General features: G+C 38.0%; 2 protein-coding genes across 2 annotated transcripts; one reads left to right on the plus strand and one right to left on the minus strand.

Moving 5' to 3' along the window:
- Positions 1-35: 35 nt before the first annotated feature.
- LOC130172653 (uncharacterized) lies at positions 36-6,432 on the minus strand. The gene is made up of 10 exons (XM_056381502.1): positions 6,243-6,432; positions 5,624-5,654; positions 4,925-5,418; positions 4,306-4,356; positions 4,096-4,122; positions 3,708-3,962; positions 2,456-2,515; positions 2,275-2,315; positions 2,083-2,095; positions 36-1,039 (listed from the first exon to the last, which is right to left on the minus strand). Exons 1-9 carry the CDS (start codon positions 6,283-6,285, stop codon positions 2,087-2,089), a joined length of 1,011 nt encoding a protein of 336 aa, XP_056237477.1. The 5' UTR covers positions 6,286-6,432; the 3' UTR covers positions 36-1,039; positions 2,083-2,086.
- A 3,037-nt stretch (positions 6,433-9,469) lies between these two features.
- zmp:0000000881 (serine/threonine-protein kinase pkn3) lies at positions 9,470-16,455 on the plus strand. Its single transcript, XM_056381162.1, has 5 exons — positions 9,470-9,579; positions 11,318-11,483; positions 12,696-12,834; positions 13,786-13,893; positions 14,939-16,455. The coding sequence occupies exons 1-5, from the start codon at positions 9,537-9,539 to the stop codon at positions 16,049-16,051; spliced, it is 1,569 nt and encodes a 522-aa protein (XP_056237137.1). The 5' UTR covers positions 9,470-9,536; the 3' UTR covers positions 16,052-16,455.
- The last annotated feature ends 2,915 nt before the right edge of the window (positions 16,456-19,370 follow it).

A 19,370-nucleotide genomic window follows, 5' to 3' on the forward strand; every position in this document is an offset into this window, starting at 1 on the left:
GTTTTTGTCCATGGTGGATTCGTGTGACTACACGGTGGTGAGAGCAGGACACGATGACAGAATAAAAACAGTCTCCTTGCCAATTTACTTTAGTTTTTTAATGTAGAAATTAGACTTTGAAGCAACAGTGTTTCACCCACCCACGAGTTGGTACGATCCGGACCACACTGATAACAGTATCAGGCCACTGTTTGTTAATGGTCAACCTATGTGTGTGTGTGTGTGTGTGTGTGTGTGTGTGTGTGTGTGTGTGTGTGTGTGTGTGTGTGTGTGTGTGCGTGTGTGTGTGCGTGTGTGTGTGTGTGTGCGCGCGCGCGCGCTGGTGTGTGTATGGCCCAGTTATTGCAGGGTTGAGGTTATGCAATTTTTTCACTTCCCAGTAGTACAGTGGGAAGTGATAGCTAGTAATAGCAGTAATAGCTAACTACCACGCCCAAAATCAAGTGTGACTCCAGCAGCTTCAACATAAAAATTATGCTTACACATTTTAAACATTTAATTAATGAGATAATATGTATTATTCTGCATGTTTAGTACTTGTTAGTATTTTTACTGATGATGTTAGGCCTATTTCTAAGCTAAGCTATACTTTTGCTTAAATAAAAAAATTTGAATGCAGGATTTAGGATATTTGGACTCTGCTGCTGCAACTTTTACTTAAGTTAAAGATCTAAATACTTCTTCCTCCAGTGACTATTCAATAACAACTCCATGGCATGGTCTAGTGTCAGTGCTATGAATAATGACAGAACCATATGTTGCTAACAGCTAAGACAACAGGTGCACATGTACACATCTGTAAATATTTTGCTAATCAATTAATAGTTGAGTCCAGATTTATCTAATTATTAATTATTCATTAAAAAAAAACTATGCAGCTATTTTACTTATATGAAAGCTAAAGCAATTTCAATACACACACTTGACTTGCAAAAAAAAAAAATTACAACAAAAAGATGAATAGAAAAATAAAAATAGCTTGGTGAGAGAATGGCCTCTGCTGTCTTCTCTGTGATTATGCATGTTGACCTTTTTTCACCTGTTGCAAAAAAAAAAAAAAAAGGGGTGAAAAGTGTGTCAAGTGTGAATCTATTAAATTAAAGATATTCACAGTCCATTAGTGAGACCTATGGTGGCCTTGAGAATCACATTCAGATTTATTGTCACTTCCATAGCATACGCTTAAATACATGGGAGCCAGATATCATTCTCCTCCGGTCAAGTGGATATGATGGACAAGTAAAAAAAAAAAACACACATATTAAAAACAAGACACATACTAAAAAAAAAACAAAAATGCATATTAAAATCAGGGACACATTTACGTATGTGCCTAAGACATTTAAGTGTTTAGCACAGAGCTCAACGCAGTGCAACTTAAAAAACATGACAACAGGCAAATAGACAAAACACAAACTAATTCAGAAAACATCTGTATGTCGGATGAATTATATATATATATATATTATATTATATTATATATATATATATATATTATATTATATTATATTATATATATATAATATATATATATATATATAATATATATATATATATATATATATATATATATATAATTCATCCATGCAAGTGCATCCCAACCAGATGCATCGCTTTATTTTTAAAGTAGTTTTTTGCCTTTATTCCCATAGGGACAGTGAGAGAGAGAGAGAGACAAGGAAGTCAGGGAGAAAGAGAGAGAGAGGGGACGACCAGGGGTCAGACTCGAACCTGCGCCGTTTCCATTGTGTTGTGAGTATTTGCAGCACATGTTGTCAAACTGGTGAAGATGTTTTCTGAATGTTTTACTGTTTTGCGTATTTCCATGTTTTAAGTTTGCAGCTTGTGGAGCTCTCAGGGTCGCTGTAGAGATAGATATATAACTAGTCCACTCCTGTATCTATGGAATTCATATTTGAAACTAATATTTTAGAGAAGGTGAGGTTTTGGTTAGACTGAGACTTTGTGTAAATCATGTTTAGGTAAGTATATGAGTGATTTGTACTAAAATTGTTGACTTAATTCTGGAAACAGGAATGATAATGATGAATGGGCTCAGTAAAAAAAAATGACAGCACCTACCTTCTTAGAAGCACTAAAAGGAAAGAATAAAAAACAAATTAATTCATATCCAAAACACACAATAATTTTTATTTTTTGAATAGCACTGAACTATATTCACCTCGGTGACTAATACAGAAATCTGATTTCATTTGATACAGTTTTTCAGTTGAACATGTTGTGTGATCACCGATCATATTGAGTCATACTTACGTTGCAAATACCAAGTGCTGCAGCCACAATCAAAACGAGACCTACAGAACGAAAACACATTGCTATCATATTGATTCACAGCAACAACAACAAAAAAAAAGCTCTCTGGAAACTGCATTTAAAACCATCGTAATAAATATCAGTGACAAAATGACAATCAGTGCTTGTGTTCAGTACGTACCACAGCTGGGACTCAGGCCAGTATTTGCATGATTATTTGGCTGCTGCTGCTGCTCTTCACCTAAAGAAGAAGAAATACATTTAAAAAAAAAAAACAGGAATCAGGAACTCCACAGAACCACCTGATTAACATTTTATGTTTTAATGGATTCATATGTTTTATTTGTAATAAAAACATTAAAATGTAATGATGATTTCAGGATGGCACAATCTATTTAAGGGAGATTTAAGGTTGCTGTTACATCCTGTATACAGTATTAGCTGTACATGTAGAATATATGAAGCTCAAACCTCACCTGTGCTGTAACACCTGCAGTGTTACACACAAAAACAGGAACCAATCCAATTCATCCCTTTTGATTTATATATATAATGGGAATAATACTGGGATTATATGATACTTAGGTCATCATGTTTTTGTTGAAATTGGTCATTTTTGAGGACGTAGTCTGTGGTGCTGTAGAAATATGGTGCATTGTACAGAGCGGTGTTTCTGTTATTTAGCATACCCTCATTGAATTAAATTGGATGGACAAAATAATAAAAACACCAGTTTAAATTAAAAACTGAACATCATAACCTTCGTGAGGCTTTATTGCGCAATTGTTGTATTAGACCGCACTGGATTCAGCTCAGTGTCCCTAATAAACTGCCAACTCAGCGTGTAATCTGGTGGGAGGTGAGCCGCCTTAAAGACTGTGAACATTGCTAACATCATAGAAAATACAACATTTAGGAAATAAAAATTAATACATTTAAAAGACACGGAGCTAAAATATATATAAAATATACTTTTGGACTGCTGACTGTTGATCTGCGAACTTCAGCGGTTTACAGCTCCGATATACAGCTGCTTGGAGGGAAAACCCCTGTCACCATTTCAGAGACTATAACATTGAGTAAGGAGTTTAGAGCAATTAAATATTCAGAGCAGAGGAACATTTCTCTCATCTATTTACTGAGAGACGCGTAGGAGCAGGAGGAACCGATCGAAAGTAGCAAACATAAAGTTGCCGATGAAGGTCAAGCATCTGAATGTTGCAAATTGACAGTGTGTGGGATTTTTGTTTGGTACAATTAAACACTGCCCATTTTAATTGTGCTGAGTCAAATGTAGCTTCTATATCTGCAAAAAAAACCCCGATATTTTAATCCAGATTTAGTTCAGTGACAACCTTGATGTCTATTCATGTTGTGCCTCTGCTGTTTTTGCTCATTTGCCGTTGTATTAAACACATTCATGGCAAACTTACGGACAGGGAAGATGTTTTCAATCATTAATCCACCGCTGGATTCCACCTCTAATTTCCCCACGTCCTCTGGGCAAATGATGATGATTTGGTCCTGGTCACGGCACACGGAGCAGTTCCTAAGAGCAGGTAAAGAATCATCAGAGCAGCCTGGAAAAGCTGCTTTGGTGTCCCGAGAGTAAAGAAGAGCGTCATCGTGGCCGTATATGTTGATCAGCTCTGGGCATTTGTCCTTGTCCGTGCAGATAAAGCGCTGGTCTGTGGTAATTAAAAGAGTAAAAACACACTGATGAGTAACAGATGACAGCAGCTGAAGAGCTCCCCGTGGGAATGAGAACAAATCTCTTAATATGATAAAAATCACAAAACAGTTTTATAAAATGTAACTTACACTTTTGGTCTCCTGCAGGTTGCGCTCCTGTAATACAACGAAATATCAATATCAAGTAGTTAAAAAAAAACATATGCATTAATGGTCAAAGTAATGACCAGAGTGCACTATAAAAAATTATTTTAGCTTCTATTCAAGACAATTTAACTTAAATAAAGTATAGATATAGAGATGCACTGTATAATACTATATTCACTTTTCACCACTTACCAGGAAAGCCCTCAGACACAGGAATACATGTAAGTGCCAGGAAAAAGCAAACTGGAAAAAATGACAAAGAAAACTGATTTAAAAAAATCTCGTTTCCTCATGAGTTAGTAGTTTTAATACACTGTAAGATGGAATTAATTGCAACCCAATACAATTGTTCTGCCATAATTGTCCATTTTTATGATGGTTGAGGTTACTTATTTATTTATTGTTATGGTATGATTTAATATTGAGGTTTTATGCTGTGCTGGACTGCATTATATTGAGATGTGTTCCCCTCATTTACATAGATGCAAAGGACAAAACAATTGAATTACATCTCAATATAATGCAGCCCAGTACCACCTCCTTTAACTACGACTCCTGTAATAAATATATAATTGAAATTCCAACATTGTCAGCAAAAAAACTAAACATTATAAACTTCATAAAGGTCAAATGAATGGCCAGATTGTATAAGTATACTAGAGAAAGTGTCCACTTTGTGTATATGAATTAAAAAATATAGCATACATGTGTATTATTCCATGTTATTTATAATTAAAATAGTAAAAATGTGATATGTTCAATAAAGCATAAGCAGCAATTTAAAATCAATGAAATATGAAATTCTAATTACATTTCCAGTTATTCCCTGTAGCTCTTTTCCTGGGGTGGTTGCCATTCCTAACACCCACGGGAACCGATGATGGGCCTTTTGGTTTCACTGGGTTTCCTCCGGCATCCATGATGCAGTTCTCTAATCCCGGCTCTCCTTCCGTAACGGTTGCTGTTCTGGATAAAGTGTCGATAGCTTCCTCTTGCAGTCCGTTCTCTGACACGGCTATTGGCCTGGTTTGTGGTGGAAAGTTGTCTTCTTGAACCAGACCAGCTACAGACGGTGACTCAGGGTTTCTGGGGGCCTTCATGTACAACAAATTTCCATTTGTACAGGGAGTAGGTTCAAGCTCTGGCGGTTGTGGCACTATCTCTCCTCCCATTGGCCACTCACAAACCCCTAGTTCCTCTTTAGGAATGGGTATCACAAAGCTGCCTTTATCTGCTACAGGTAAAGCATTTTCATTGTAATTATCACTAAACCTGTGCTCCATGTTGGAGGAGAAGCCAGCATCACTGTTATAAAGAGAGGAATACAAGTGAAACGCATTAAAATATATACACATATATTTTATATTTTTAGCTGCATCAATGGAAACAAACATTAATCAAAATGACTCCAGCCATCGCTGGCTGAGCACTGCATTAGATTACATTCAGATTAATCTTATCGATATGATTGTAAAAGTTAATAAAAGCGGGAAAAGAGACAGAAACATACCCACTTTCCTGCGTGTGTAGACCCTGGCTACCTTCAAGTGTAAAACGAAATACAATTAACTTACTAATAACGGTTTTCATTTGCAAAACGTCATTTTTTTTTTAGTTTTTAGATGAAAGTTCAAACAGAAAATGTTTTCAGGATTTGTTGTGTAAACTTAATAATGTGTTCATCAGATGAAAATACTCTTTAATGCTGACCATTAAAATCCCCCTGGCGATTAACCACAGTGCGATAATACTGCTACTAATACTACTTATAATGAGTTAATGCATAACAGCAACACTGCATGTCAAAGAATGTAAGCCACATAACTGCAGGAAGAGTGACGCAGGTTTTTTGTTTTAAATGTTAGCTTGTTACTGGTATGACCTCAGCTGCAAAACATTAATAAAACTATTTCTTTTTGTCACTGAAATGAATAAAAACCTGTGATTTGATTAAAAAAAACAAAAAGAAAAACGATGTGAGTTTCGGGCTTCATAAAACACAGACTGATTTCCAGTCAAAGCCGGTTTCCAGGCTGAGAATGAAAAAAGGCCCTTGAAGATGAGCACAGTATAAAAGCTTTCTGAATGTCTTCCTGAATCAATGAAATTAAATAAGTATCCAAACTTACTTTTCTGCTGAGGACAGAAAAAATCATCCGTTGGATGGGTCATTGTTGGCGATCAAATGAGCTTCAGCACAGGGGATAACTTGTTGTTGAGGACTTCTCCAATGAATGAGCCCGATCCAGGAAGTAACTGTGCATGAAGTAGGCTACATGAAGTGCAGATATAACAACTATCAATAGTACATCCCCATCTGGTGGAGAAAACCATTACTGATCCTCAATGCCGAAGTCTGCAAGTCATCCATTTCACTTAAACCGGACAACATGGACGTCCTTACATGTGGTTTCGATGTACAAAGTAGGCTGAGCACAGGAGAAACATTTTTTTTTTTTAAGAATTGATTCCTTTCTTTCCTTCTTTAGCATTTACTTAATCATGTGAGTCCATTTTAAGCAAGATTTTTATCATTCATGAATGATTATTATTAATTAACAGCCTCAGAAGAAATGGATTTTTACAAATAAGAGCTTTTTCAGTGAGTATCCTCCACAACACATGTAGCTATGTGCTAACATGTTTTCATAATCTGCAACAAACCGGAAGAGAGAGTGAAAGAGAGGACAAACTTCACACCTGCCATTACGATGTGTCTTCACAAGCAGACTGCTCTATATACACATATACACATGCGAATATAACGTTCCCCATAACCGATATTTCTGCACATTTTCATAGTTTTAACTCATTCGTGTCCTTGAGTGCACTGAAGTAAGCTCACAATGAATCAGACTTCCTCTTTCTTTCACTCTCAACACTCTCCTGACCTACTTCGCAAATCGCTTTCAGTTTTCATTTAGTCATTTTGTCCTTGTGTTTGTTTTTACATATGTAGGAAGAATGATTGCAGTTCACTGCAACTCAAGTAGGAGGTGAGGGAAAGGAAAAACCCTGCTGTGAGTGGTCTCTTGAGATTTATTTGTAATTGAAGAGAGTGACAGAGAAACAAGAAACACTGCCATCTTTGAAGAATCAGTTTGCCGACTTCCTGCTGATCCAGCATCAGTAATGCAGCTGAAATTGTTTCCTTGAAATCTGACATCTGGCAATGTTACTGTTCTCATGTATCACTGAGGCTCTTCCGCCTGCAGAGGCTTAACCAGGATTTAAAGGTCAAATACAAACATTAAAAATTTATTTAAATATTAAATACAATAAGTATTAAAAAGGAGGAAAAAAATTAAGTAAAGTGAAAAAGTAAATTATTTTAATATCCCAAAATCAATTCACCAAAATTGCATATTTTGTTAGAAGAGTGCATTTAAAACAGGGTTGTCATATTTTACAAATAGGGAAGAAAAATTTCTTGCCATGTTTGAATTCCTGTACATTTTGTTTGGTGTCACTGATTCTGACCGAGCTCCGAGGAGTGCGAGTGAGTCAAGTGTGTATGTTGGTCAACATGGTCAATTTTCCCTATTTTATTTATTCAGTAAATTATTTTTTCTGTAAATGTAAATGCTGTTTCCATCATCATCATCATCATCATCATCATCATCATCATCACCAAGAATAAAGCTTTGGTAAACACTAAATATTTCATTTATTTATTTTGTTGACCTATAGTTAATTAAAAGTCTAAAAAGACTAGATTGATCCTGTGTAATATCCACCAAGGTTATTTTCTCAATTGGAGAACGTAAACTCCCCCCTGGTTTCTAAAATCCCCAAAGTCCCAGTCACTGGGGGCATGACCCCAGGGTGCTCAGTGGAAGCTACTGGCAGGACAATAAAGACAAGAATTGTCTAAACTTGGGGCAGATTTTCCTATCAAAGATTATTTCCTGTGAAAGCCGTATTCACCAGCCACCTCTTAGTGAAATGTAATGAAACCACACCATTTGAATAAGACTCTATGAAGTGTCCCTCAGTGGGGAAAAAAACAATAAGAGCGAGGGTGGAGGATGTGATGCCAGCTAATGTCAGGAGTAGTACTCACGGTGGCATTTACTGTTTGTGAGTAATGCGTAACAGCATCTGGGTTTGAAGTAATGGCAACCAGAACTTTTATTAGTGAAACTGAAACAACTATTTTTTAATTCAACTGGGGAAAAAAATGTCCCACATGTGTCATCATCAGAAATACCAAGAAGAGGAATATAATTTGGAAGAATGCTGTTGATCCCTCCGGCAGAGTGTCAGAGATTTGGAAAACCTATCAGAAGGAGCATTGATGCCCTGGATTCTCAACGTGGCCCAGTAGCTTGAAATAAGACTTTATCTGTCACCCACCTGTACAGTGATCAGACCCTCCGTTTAAAGTCATTTTAAACAATGTGCTTTGGAAAATCACAGGGCTTAGTCTAAATGATGTTTAATATCTGTTGATTTAATGTTTATTTTTGTGAATTTGCCCCTAATATTGCTGCACGGTGCCTATTTACTCCATGGTCATGCTAGCAACATGAAAATTAGCGAAGCAACTTGTTTGGCAGCAGGACAGACACCTACAACACACATTCCCTTCAGCGTTGATGTTTGAATTATTGGGTTATGGTTTAAATTAACAAGACTGAGAGTCTTCAGTCAATCTGAGCTCTGTGAGGCACCGTGATGCTTTGAGCTAAATGCTAACATCAGAATGTCGAACACAAAGCTAACGTGCTTTAACATGTTAGTTAGCATATTAGCATGCTAACATTTGCATTTACCAAGACAGCTGATGGGAGTGTGTCTTAGTTTTTACATGTAACTGGACAAAATGAAATGATCCAGGCGCCCGAGGGAGTAAAGTGACAGCCATGACCTTCAGTGTCCCTAATGCATGTCATCCTCTTCTCTCTCCCTGTAACATTTCCTATCATCCCTGTGTCGCTCTAATAAAAGCATGCAATGTACAAAAATATAGTTGAATAAATATACAAAACAGGGAAATCCATCCAATAGTTGTTCAACCAAAATAGTGCACCAACATTGTCATCATAATGCAAAATGGCACAGCAGTGCTCATGGGAGACGGGCCTTTTAAGTGTCTGTACCCATGTGTCCATCCATCATTCTGACGTATTGTAAAATCTAACTAACCACTGTATTAGAGTTACTATAACAAATGATATTATATCTGTTGCTGTGTATGTACCAACCTACTGTATATCTGTGTGATCACTCCAGAGGGAATACCGCCTCCCCTCAGCCTGAATGACGCAGTCAAATGTTTAGCTGACATTCTCTGTTCTCATTGGTTCTACGGCACACTATCTTATGTCGTGTTTCTCATTTTTCACCTTGTTTGCTCAGGGCCATGGACCAGACACAAGAAGGCGTGGAACAGGTATAAAGAGAGACAACTATGTTATCTCATGTTCAGACCTGACGCAGCTGCTTTCCCTCTACAGCAACAAGGTAGGCCCCTGAGTAGATTTCTTCGGAAACAAATAGGATTTACTTATGCAATTGTATCCACAAATTTGTAGGATAGTGTAGTATTAAAATTACCATTAACCTTTTCATTCTTTGTTTACCTGCTGTTTTGAACCTGTCAGCCCATTATCTTGGTTCTGGATCATATAGCTTACAGCACTTTGGGAGGTGGTAATTATAGGATAAGCACCTTTATTGAACAGAACATATTTGCTGATGAGCCTTTCGTATGTTCACTGGTTATTATACTTCTATATTTCTCTCTGTCCTTTGAGTATGACTAATCTTTTTAAGAACTTGTTGCCAACTTCCTATCCCAGTCAATGCAAAGACGCGCTTGTCATTTCTTGTGGACGTACCAGTTTTTCAGGTTTTTAGTATCTCCTCCTTTAATATCCTGTTATACAACACACAGATCTGAGTCTTTGATCTTCTGTCAAATTTCTTAAAACCATAAACATGTCTGTTTTTCTATTTAAACAACAGGTTCAGTTATAGTTGATTTACACGGTCACTGAGGTGAGCAGCAGCTTGCTTGTATTATTTATCCATGATAGCTGTTCTGCAGGTTACTTGAGGATTCAGGACATCCTGGTTCCAAATCTCTGAGTCGTTCAGCGATTCAAATTTTGATTCTAATTAAGTGAAAAATGTAAAATGGCATTTCAGTGGGATTATCAGGGAGCAGAACACAGAATTCTCTGTCTTTCCCAACACAGTAAGACTGAGGGGACACTCCCTTCCTGGGAAAGATTATCTCCACTCATGTGAACATATTTGCTCTTCATCTCTGACGGACTGTTGTGTTGACAGATTCAGTCATGCTAAAAAAGAAGCTGGAGGATGAGAGGTTCAGCACAGTAGTGCTGAGCTACTAGGAGAAACTAGAGTAGAAGTTTAAGCAGCACAATGTGCTTACTATCAGAAGTACTCATAAGGCAACAGATGTAAATGATTTGTGGCTCCCACAAGTGTTATATTATAGTATTATACATTGTTACTGATGCATCTTTGTGTTTAAAGCACATTTGTCAAAGTGAAGCTAATTAGAACTACTTCATATACTGCTGAGGAGCAGATTTCATTAGCTACTCTTGCTTCTCTGTTAGTGTAAAAAATTAAATACTAACCTGTTAAATAGCATAAAGTGGAAATACTCAAGTAAAGTACAACTACCTTAAAGGCGTACTACAGTAAAGTACTTGTGTAAATGTATTTTCCACCGTGTGGAGGCTGTTAGAGGTATTGATTTAGTTGGTGACTCTATCAATAACTTTATGCTAAAAAATAGAAGTGAAACACCCTGTCGATTGGAATTAAGCTTAATATGAGTCATTTGTTTAATTGCCTTCACGTAATAGTAACAACAGTCATACCAGTAGGTCCTGTCTGAATTTGCCAGTACATCACAGTCACTAGCACTCAAACAATGTGAAGGGTGACAAGGAGGAAAGTCCCAAAAATCACACCAGCCTCCTTCAAAAACAGGAACAGGAACCGGACTTATAAGAAGACACACATAAAAAGTGAATGAAGGAACAGGAGATTCAACGACAGCATCAAGAACCACAACATCAAAGATGACCACAAGTCAAAGTTTCTGACAAACAAACATCAGAGTTTTCACCAAACCAGCAGCATCTGCAGGAACTACTGTAATTACATTGTTTAGTCGGGAGTTCAACGTAAACATTAAAATTACCTCACATTCATGCTCCAGCCCTTCAGGACGTCTCCCAGATGGCGTACTCCACCGGCACTCTCGCTCAGGGCTGTTTTGGGAAGGTCTACAGGGAGAAATACAACGACACCTGGGCTGCCATAAAGAAGGTCCCCCACCAGCTAATCAGTAAGAAGGACCTGGAGAGAGAGTGTGAAGTGTACAAGTAAGTAAGCAAGTCCCAGTGAAAAAGGAAAAGCTCATTTCTTAAAATGCAGTCAGGGAAAACACCCAAGTTTCCAATATGTTAGAGAGGAAAAAAAAAAAAAACTGCTGAGTAATCACCATATTTTTATAACATGGTGTTGCAAATTAAAACAAAAACGTCTTACCACAAAGTACTATCGCATCACAAAAAAAAGAGTCAGAAACAAGAACACAGTTACAATTAAAGACAACCAAATGTTAAACAACAGAAACCAATGTTTGCTTAGTGAGTTCAGCAAAGTTGAATCCACTCCAGTAAAGATTATTGCTGGGTTCCATGCAATATATTGGATAGTCTTTCTTCAGGAAAAGTTGATAGTAATTTATCGCACCACTTTGGTTTAACCGGTAGATACACACTTCTGCTTTCAACTGCAGCCTGAAAGTGACAGGAATTTATTTGATGTGTTATCAATAAAACACATGGTGGGTACATACAAATATGTAAGTACAAGAGAAGAAGACAATAACTGAGGAAATAAGGTTGTGGCAACTTTATGGCTCAGAAAAAGATGGGAAACAAATGGGAAAACAAGAGTAACTTAAATTGAGCTTGAAATGAAATTATTTACTGTAGAATTTATTTTGAGAAAATGAGCCACGCTTTGTTTATTCAGCGTCTATAAACATTTCATAAATGGTTTATAACACACTATAATGTAATCATAAGCAAATATGTGATTATTTGTATAGCACATTATCATATAAAGATATCATTCAATAATACCTAATTAAAGTAAAGGAAATCATATTAATGGACACTTAAAATGTCGGTTTGTAACTACATTATAATGAGTTACCATCATTAATATATTGTACGTATTATAAGTAACATTGTTGATACTTGTTGGGTCCCTCATTTCCTTTAATATTTCCACTGTAGCTACAAGAGTAAGTAAGTATTTATTTGGTAGCTTGAATAGAAAACATATTAACACTGTCATTTGCAGACTATAACCTTAGTAATAGTTTTTTGTTGGCTTCATGGAGAGCTTGGGCTTTCTTCTCTTCTTCTAGCTTTGCTAACTAAAAACCTCTTTAAGACAATGCATGTGATGTTTGGTTACAGGACATTCACTCAGAAGCTGCTCACCTAAAGATAAAGGATCCACATGGTTTTATACTGTCAAATTTCTCTTTCTCCCAACGATGCGTTGCCACTGACCTGCAGCAAGGCAAATCATCCCAACATAGTGAAGCTTCTGGGAAACATAAATCTCAAAGACGGGAAATGGATCATTCCTCTGGAGTTCATCTTTGGAGAAGACCTGGAGACCACCATCTTCAAAGCGTCAAAGTCTAAAATACAGGTAAAATTGTCATATGATGGCAGAAAAAAGGCACATAATTCAAGATGAAATTAAGGATAGTAGTTAAAACCACGTTCTTTTTATGAAACTGTAAGGCCAGGAACACACTGCGTGATTAAAAGTCTCATTATAAACTTATCTTGGCCTTGAGGACAAATTTTTAAAGGTCCCATGTTGTTTAATGTGAGATTTTTCGTATCTTTTTTGATTATAAAGCAGGTCTAGGTTCTATATTAATACTGTGAAAGTATTAAAATGCTCAGTCCACAGAGAAAATGCACACAGCCTGTATTCACAAACTGAGCCTTAAAACGAGCCGTCAGGACTAACAAGCCCAGCTCATCCAACCTCCAACCCACAGTCCAATCCTCAGAGAACCAAATCCAACCTGCTGTTCCTAGAGCTCCAGAGAGAGGAGACGTAAAACTACGTGGAGATTGTTTTTGGGACTTAAAACCACAAATATTTCTTCTTATGGATATCAAAACTTTAAATAAAACACCAGAAAAGTGTAAAATATGCGCCTTTGACGGCAGCAGAGTTTATACAAAATAAGGCAGGTCACCAAGGTAATTCGGGACACATCATGTTTCTGTAGTGTGCACCGGTAAAATCTTTACAACTTACCAAACCTTAGAATCTGAGTCATAATCACCTCATGCTGCACTTACTGACTGAAATCTGAACAAACCTGGATTCATTTCTGTCGATCAAGAATACTGACATAAAGCTAACAAAGCCATATTTCTATGTCAACAAAAGTCAGTCCTTTAATGTGTGATGTTAAAATTGTTTTAGCGTTTACTGTAAACCACTGATTTAATGTTGACGCCGCACAAACTTATGAGAAGCGGTCGATTCAGGCCTGAAAGAATACGGCGTGCAACTGATTATGAGAAAGATGGTGTGAGTATTCTGCTTAAACTTCATCTCAAATTGTCATCTCCACAGTTGACTCAAGCTAATAAAGGAACTATCATAATCGGCATGTGTGAGGGGCTGCTTCACCTCCACTCCAAAGACATTGTCCATCAAGACCTCAAGCCTGAAAACATCATGGTGAGTGGAGAAGTGTCCACGCTCTACCGTCAGTGTATTAGTCCAAATCTTGCCAGTATTGAGATTTTAATTTGATTTTCAATTCATTTTTATTTCAATTTGACCACATAGAGACAATGTGAAGAAGAACTGCTTGGATGGTTGCATTGTGCCATTAAAAATCTGCAGAGGCAAAGAGAGCTCACTGCTCTGCACGAGCAATGAAAAGATTTTCACCACTTTAACGACACGTACAAACAATAAGCAAATACAGACACGCTGCAAGTCATACACAACACACCAGAGGTTTCCGAGGAACACGGGAGACGCTAATGAATTCACAATAATATTGGAACCATGTAACAAAAATTTTAAAACTAAAATCTCTGACAAGTAATCAAGTTCAGGAAACTGTATCTGGGAATGTTGATCAGTTTTTACGCCTCAGCGCCGACGACAGCCAGATCATGGCAGCATGTTTTCAGGTTGTACGTCACATTCTTGTGAACGCAGTATCTCCGTGACGCCCTGAGGGCATTTCTTTAAGTTTGGCACAAACCTTCATTTGGACTCAAAGATGAACTGATTCGATTTTGGTGGTCAAAGGTCAAAGGTCAAGGTGACCTCACAAAATACGGTTTTGGACTTGTGAATGCAATGTCTCGGGAACTTTTAAAGGGAACCAATTAAAAAATTTCACACATGGTTAATATTTTATGATTCTGGATAAACAGGGATGTAATCAGAAACTAGTCTGAGTAAATATAGTTTACTTTTGTAACATAACAGAGCAAAACACAATATAACAGATTTTATCTCTATTACCTTATTTTTTAAAAACTCATTTACAAGATTTTTTCAGTGGGATATGTGTGTTGTCAAAATGGTAAAGATCATTTCTTCATTTGTTTGTGTTTTGCCCACCTGCATTGGTTTTCCTGTCATACTTTTTAGACATGCTAGCAGTGTTGGTCTGTCGGTCCACCACTCTGTTTCAGAGTGAAATATTATCCTGCTTTTAAAGCTAAGAACTTCCGTCCTAAACTAAACAACTTTTGGCCTCCAGGTGGAACATAACACAAACAGAGCGGTAATCATTGACCTGGGACTAGCCAAGTTCTTCCGACATGGTCTCAACTCTGCCGTGGACATGGGGAACGAGGCCTACTCAGCCCCTGAGGTGCTGCGGAGGTGCCACCAGCGGGACCAGCGCTCAGATGTGTGGGCCATGGGTAAGATCATCGCTGAGCTCTGTGCCCGGATTCGGCTGTACACACCCAGCGTTTGCCCCGCCAAGATCAAGGAGACCCTGAACGATCAGCCGTACTGCCAAGCCGTGTGTAGGATGGTGGAGCCCGACCCTTCCCTGAGGGCATCCATGGGGGGGGTCATTAGTGACATCCGAAGGGCCGGAGGTGCAGGCATCGTCACCCGTACACCTATTCAAAGAGAGCTCTTAAAGCCACCTGCACCCCATCTTAATGCCAGAAATCGATCTCCGTCACCATTGAACAGGGATCCATCTCCACAGAAAAGAGATCTATCGCCAATGAGGAGGGCGCCGTCACCGTTCAACAGGGATCCAGCACCATTAAACAGGGCGCCATCACCGTTCAACAGGGATCCAGCACCATTAAACAAGGCGCCAACACCGTTCAACAGGGATCCAGCACCATTAAACAGGGCGCCGTCACCGTTCAACAGGGATCCAGCACCATTAAACAGGGCGCCGTCACCGTTCAACAGGGATCCAGCACCATTAAACAAGGCGCCAACACCGTTCAACAGGGATCCAGCACCATTAAACAGGGCGCCGTCACCGTTCAACAGGGATCTAGCACCATTAAACAGGGCGCCGTCACCGTTCAACAGGGATCCATCCCCTATGCACAGGTCTCCATCACCACTACTAAAAGCACTGCAAGAAGACAAGAACAAAAACCAGGCTCTGGTCCCGACAGGTGGAACCGACCTCATGCAGGATTTCATGAAGATGAGGCTCTACCAAGAGGCAGCCAAGGACCTGCCCTGCAACCTGCCTACAACAGGGAGGGTGGTGGTGCGGCGCTTTGAGGAGAAAAATGGGGAGGTGGAAACATGGGAGCAGAAGGAGGTTGTGACACGTGGTGGGAAGATAATTAAGTTTGACGATGTCAAGTTTAATGGCAAAAATAAGTAAGAGTTTAAGTTTTTGTTAAGAGATTGCATGTGCTGGGTGATTGGTTTGTTCAGGGTCACCTTACTTTGTGTATCTTCTTTGGAGAAAATGTAAAAATGCATTTCAATTCAGTAAACTGAGATAATGCTACTGTAGGCAACCTGTTTCTGGCACAGATATAGGACAAACGTAGAAACATAGAAATACATTATGGTAGTAAGAAGCTGTATTAAGAGAACATCTGGAAATGACTGCATGTCTGCATGCAACAACCCTTTCTCAGTGTTTTTCAGCATCTGAATAAGTAAGACTGTGAACATGGCTCATACAATATGTGAATATTTTTGTATACAAATAAATTCTGAAAGGTCTGTTGCAATTGCAGAAATTGATTTTGTCATTTGTTTATTAAACTTTTTTTTAAATAAATGTTTATTCCTCTTTGTGGTTAATTTTGTGTCAACAAAAAATATGAACAGTCACTTCACACAGAGGCTTCGGGCCAGGGGACGCTGAGCTCTCGAACCCCTGGGCCGAGAATATCCTGTTCAGTGATCACATTTCAAAACATTTCAATAGCTGAACGATTAAAAAATTTTCAGTCTTTCTTCAGTTCCGGTTAATCCTACAAAATTTGACAGTATATCACCGACAGGCAGGTATGAGTGTGACCAACTTGAAATGTTTTTTTTCATAAATATAGGGTTGGAGCAACAAACTAATTTCCATTGTCAATTAATCAGCTTTTTATTTTCTTGATTAACCTTTTTTTTTCTTGATTAACAAATAAATTTTTAGTATATAAAACATGAAGAAACCCGAGAAAAGACCCTTTGCAACATTATAATCCCAAGGTGTTTAATTCAAGTGTCTTGTTTGAGGGTTTCTTTGAGGGCGTCTTTTTACAGTCCAAAGTCCAAAGATATTCATTTCAGTACACAGTGGACACAGAGCTCCTGCAGTGACTAGAGCTCAGACACACAGAATAAAAGCCTCTATGATTCTACTGACCCTTTTAAAAACCAGAGAAGCTCGTTTCGTTTGACTGAGCTCTGCTCACGTGTGTCAAATTGGCATCTTCCATTTTTGCTTTTGCTTTAGTAAATCTAAGATGTACAGTCTGTCTCTGTGACACTGTCGTGTCTTTAACCCAATCTCACGTTGGATACTCCTGCAAACCAGTGACCCTGTAAACTCGGGAGCGTCAGCTTTCTAAACTTTCTATGTGCATTTTCCACTTAATTTCTTAGTTATCTCCTTCAGCTCATGTGGATTTTTTTCAGTTATGTCTATTAACTCTCGTTCAGTCTGTGTGGTTTCCTTTGCAGAGTTAAGGAGTAAGAACATCTCTGTTGGGGCTGAGGAAAGAAAGTTAAGAGGGATGAATGTTCAGGGATTTTTTAAGCATTACCTTACAACATGTGTTTGGAAAAGAAGGTCCTGAAGAACACAAAAAATTATATCGCAGTTACCAGGGTGACCCTACATAATAATGATGATCCGCTTTAAAACAAGGTGGCAACGTATTTGTGTGAATAATTCAAAAACGGCAGCACTTTGTAGTAAACATGGCAGATAAAGGAGTCAATATAACAGGTGAACAGGATCATGAAAATATATATGGTGACAAAAATACTTTAGTTTTCAGAACTCATGCAAGTTATTGTTTCTTCAGCAGCAAATCACAACAAGGTGAGCCATAGCGCTGATTTCCCCCCCTTGTCCTCAAGTTTCAGAAAAATCACTTCATCTTAGGGAGGTGTGTGAATTTGAGCATTGTGACTATAACACTTATTAAGTCTTAATTTGCTTACCCTGTACATTATCTGCACTGATTATCTAACTACTGTAGTATGAAGCCTTCACACAATAGAAACAGAAACAAAAATAATCAGCAGCATAACATAACATTGTGTCTTTATTTAACATGTCATAGTGTGTTATGTTATCAAAGGAGGGGATTGCAATGGATGGATGAGGCCATTATTGAAGTGAAGTGCACTTGCAGCCACGTGTTCAAATAATGCCCTCTATTGAAATTTAGGCTAAACTGCAATGACCAGTAATTTTGCTGAGCAATTGTTCCCAGTTGTGTTGTTTTTTTGTTAATTGCAGACCTTTAAGCCTGTGGTGGCTGCAAATGAACCAAACTCAAGAGGTTTTCCCAAGATGTTTGGAATAGTAGGAGTATTATTAATTCTGGGGGAAATTACATTTTAATCGGTCTGGCACCGACAGACTGCGACCAGGCGAGCTCAGTGTTTAATCTTGAAACATCCACATGACAATCTATTCAGTTCAGTCAGATATTAAGCTGACAAATCGAGCGATGATGATTAATGATGATGATGAAGTCCTGAACATAAACACAAATTAACAACAAAGGGTAGTGAAGCAGCAACAACAAAGAAAGAAAACTCACCCATCATCTTTGCAGAAACTAGATTTCAATTCCCAGCAGCAGTAACTCAAACGTAGCCATGAGTCATCCAGTGGACGCAACGGCTCCACAAAGCAGGGAAACTGGACATTGTAAATTAGAGGAAAGAACATTGCTGATTACTCATTCTACAACTGCATGGTGTCTTTCTTGTATTCCTTCTTTATTACTAAATTGTTTTGGGGGTTCGTGTATGTATGTGTAAGAGGTTTTCAAGGTTGAAAGACTAACAATGTGGGGAAAGGTTCATTTTGGAGAAGAGAACTATAGATATAACTTTTTGAGAGTCCAAGGCTTATGTGTGATTAAACACATTTAGATTTTAAAACTGTGATTGTAATTATACTGAATGAATTCTAATTTGCAGTCTTACTATGTCATTACTTTTTGTGCTCGAAAAACCTTCCCCCTTTAAAAAATGAACGTGAAAATAGCCATACTTTGCACATGCAGTAGCGTCACACACACTTTGTGTTGTAGATTCAATAATAAATGGATAAAATGTCAATTTTTGCCCATAAATCTATAAATCAATAACTCATAATGACAAAGTGAAAACATCATTTTTTGTCTGATCCTGCAGCCGCTCCAGTGTCTTGGCTGAAAAAAATGGCATTTAATCCATTTAAAATGAAATCTACAGCACAGAGAGAGAGTGCACGTTCTGAAGCCACAGTGAAGGTAAAACAGCAAAGGGAAGTAAAAATAAGCAAAACACGTTTAGAGTGGAGGGGGACTTCTTTGTGTGATCTTTGTGTATAATGGAGGATGTATCATTGGTGTGATTTTATACTGTAGGAGACCAAAAAGAAATATGCTACTGACCCATGTTCATCATAAGATACAAAAGAAATTAGAAAAGAAAACAAAATCTAACCAAAATCCAAAAAGGTGACAGCA

Source organism: Seriola aureovittata, chromosome 7 (genome assembly GCF_021018895.1).
Source record: "Seriola aureovittata isolate HTS-2021-v1 ecotype China chromosome 7, ASM2101889v1, whole genome shotgun sequence".
NCBI lineage: Eukaryota > Metazoa > Chordata > Actinopteri > Carangiformes > Carangidae > Seriola > Seriola aureovittata.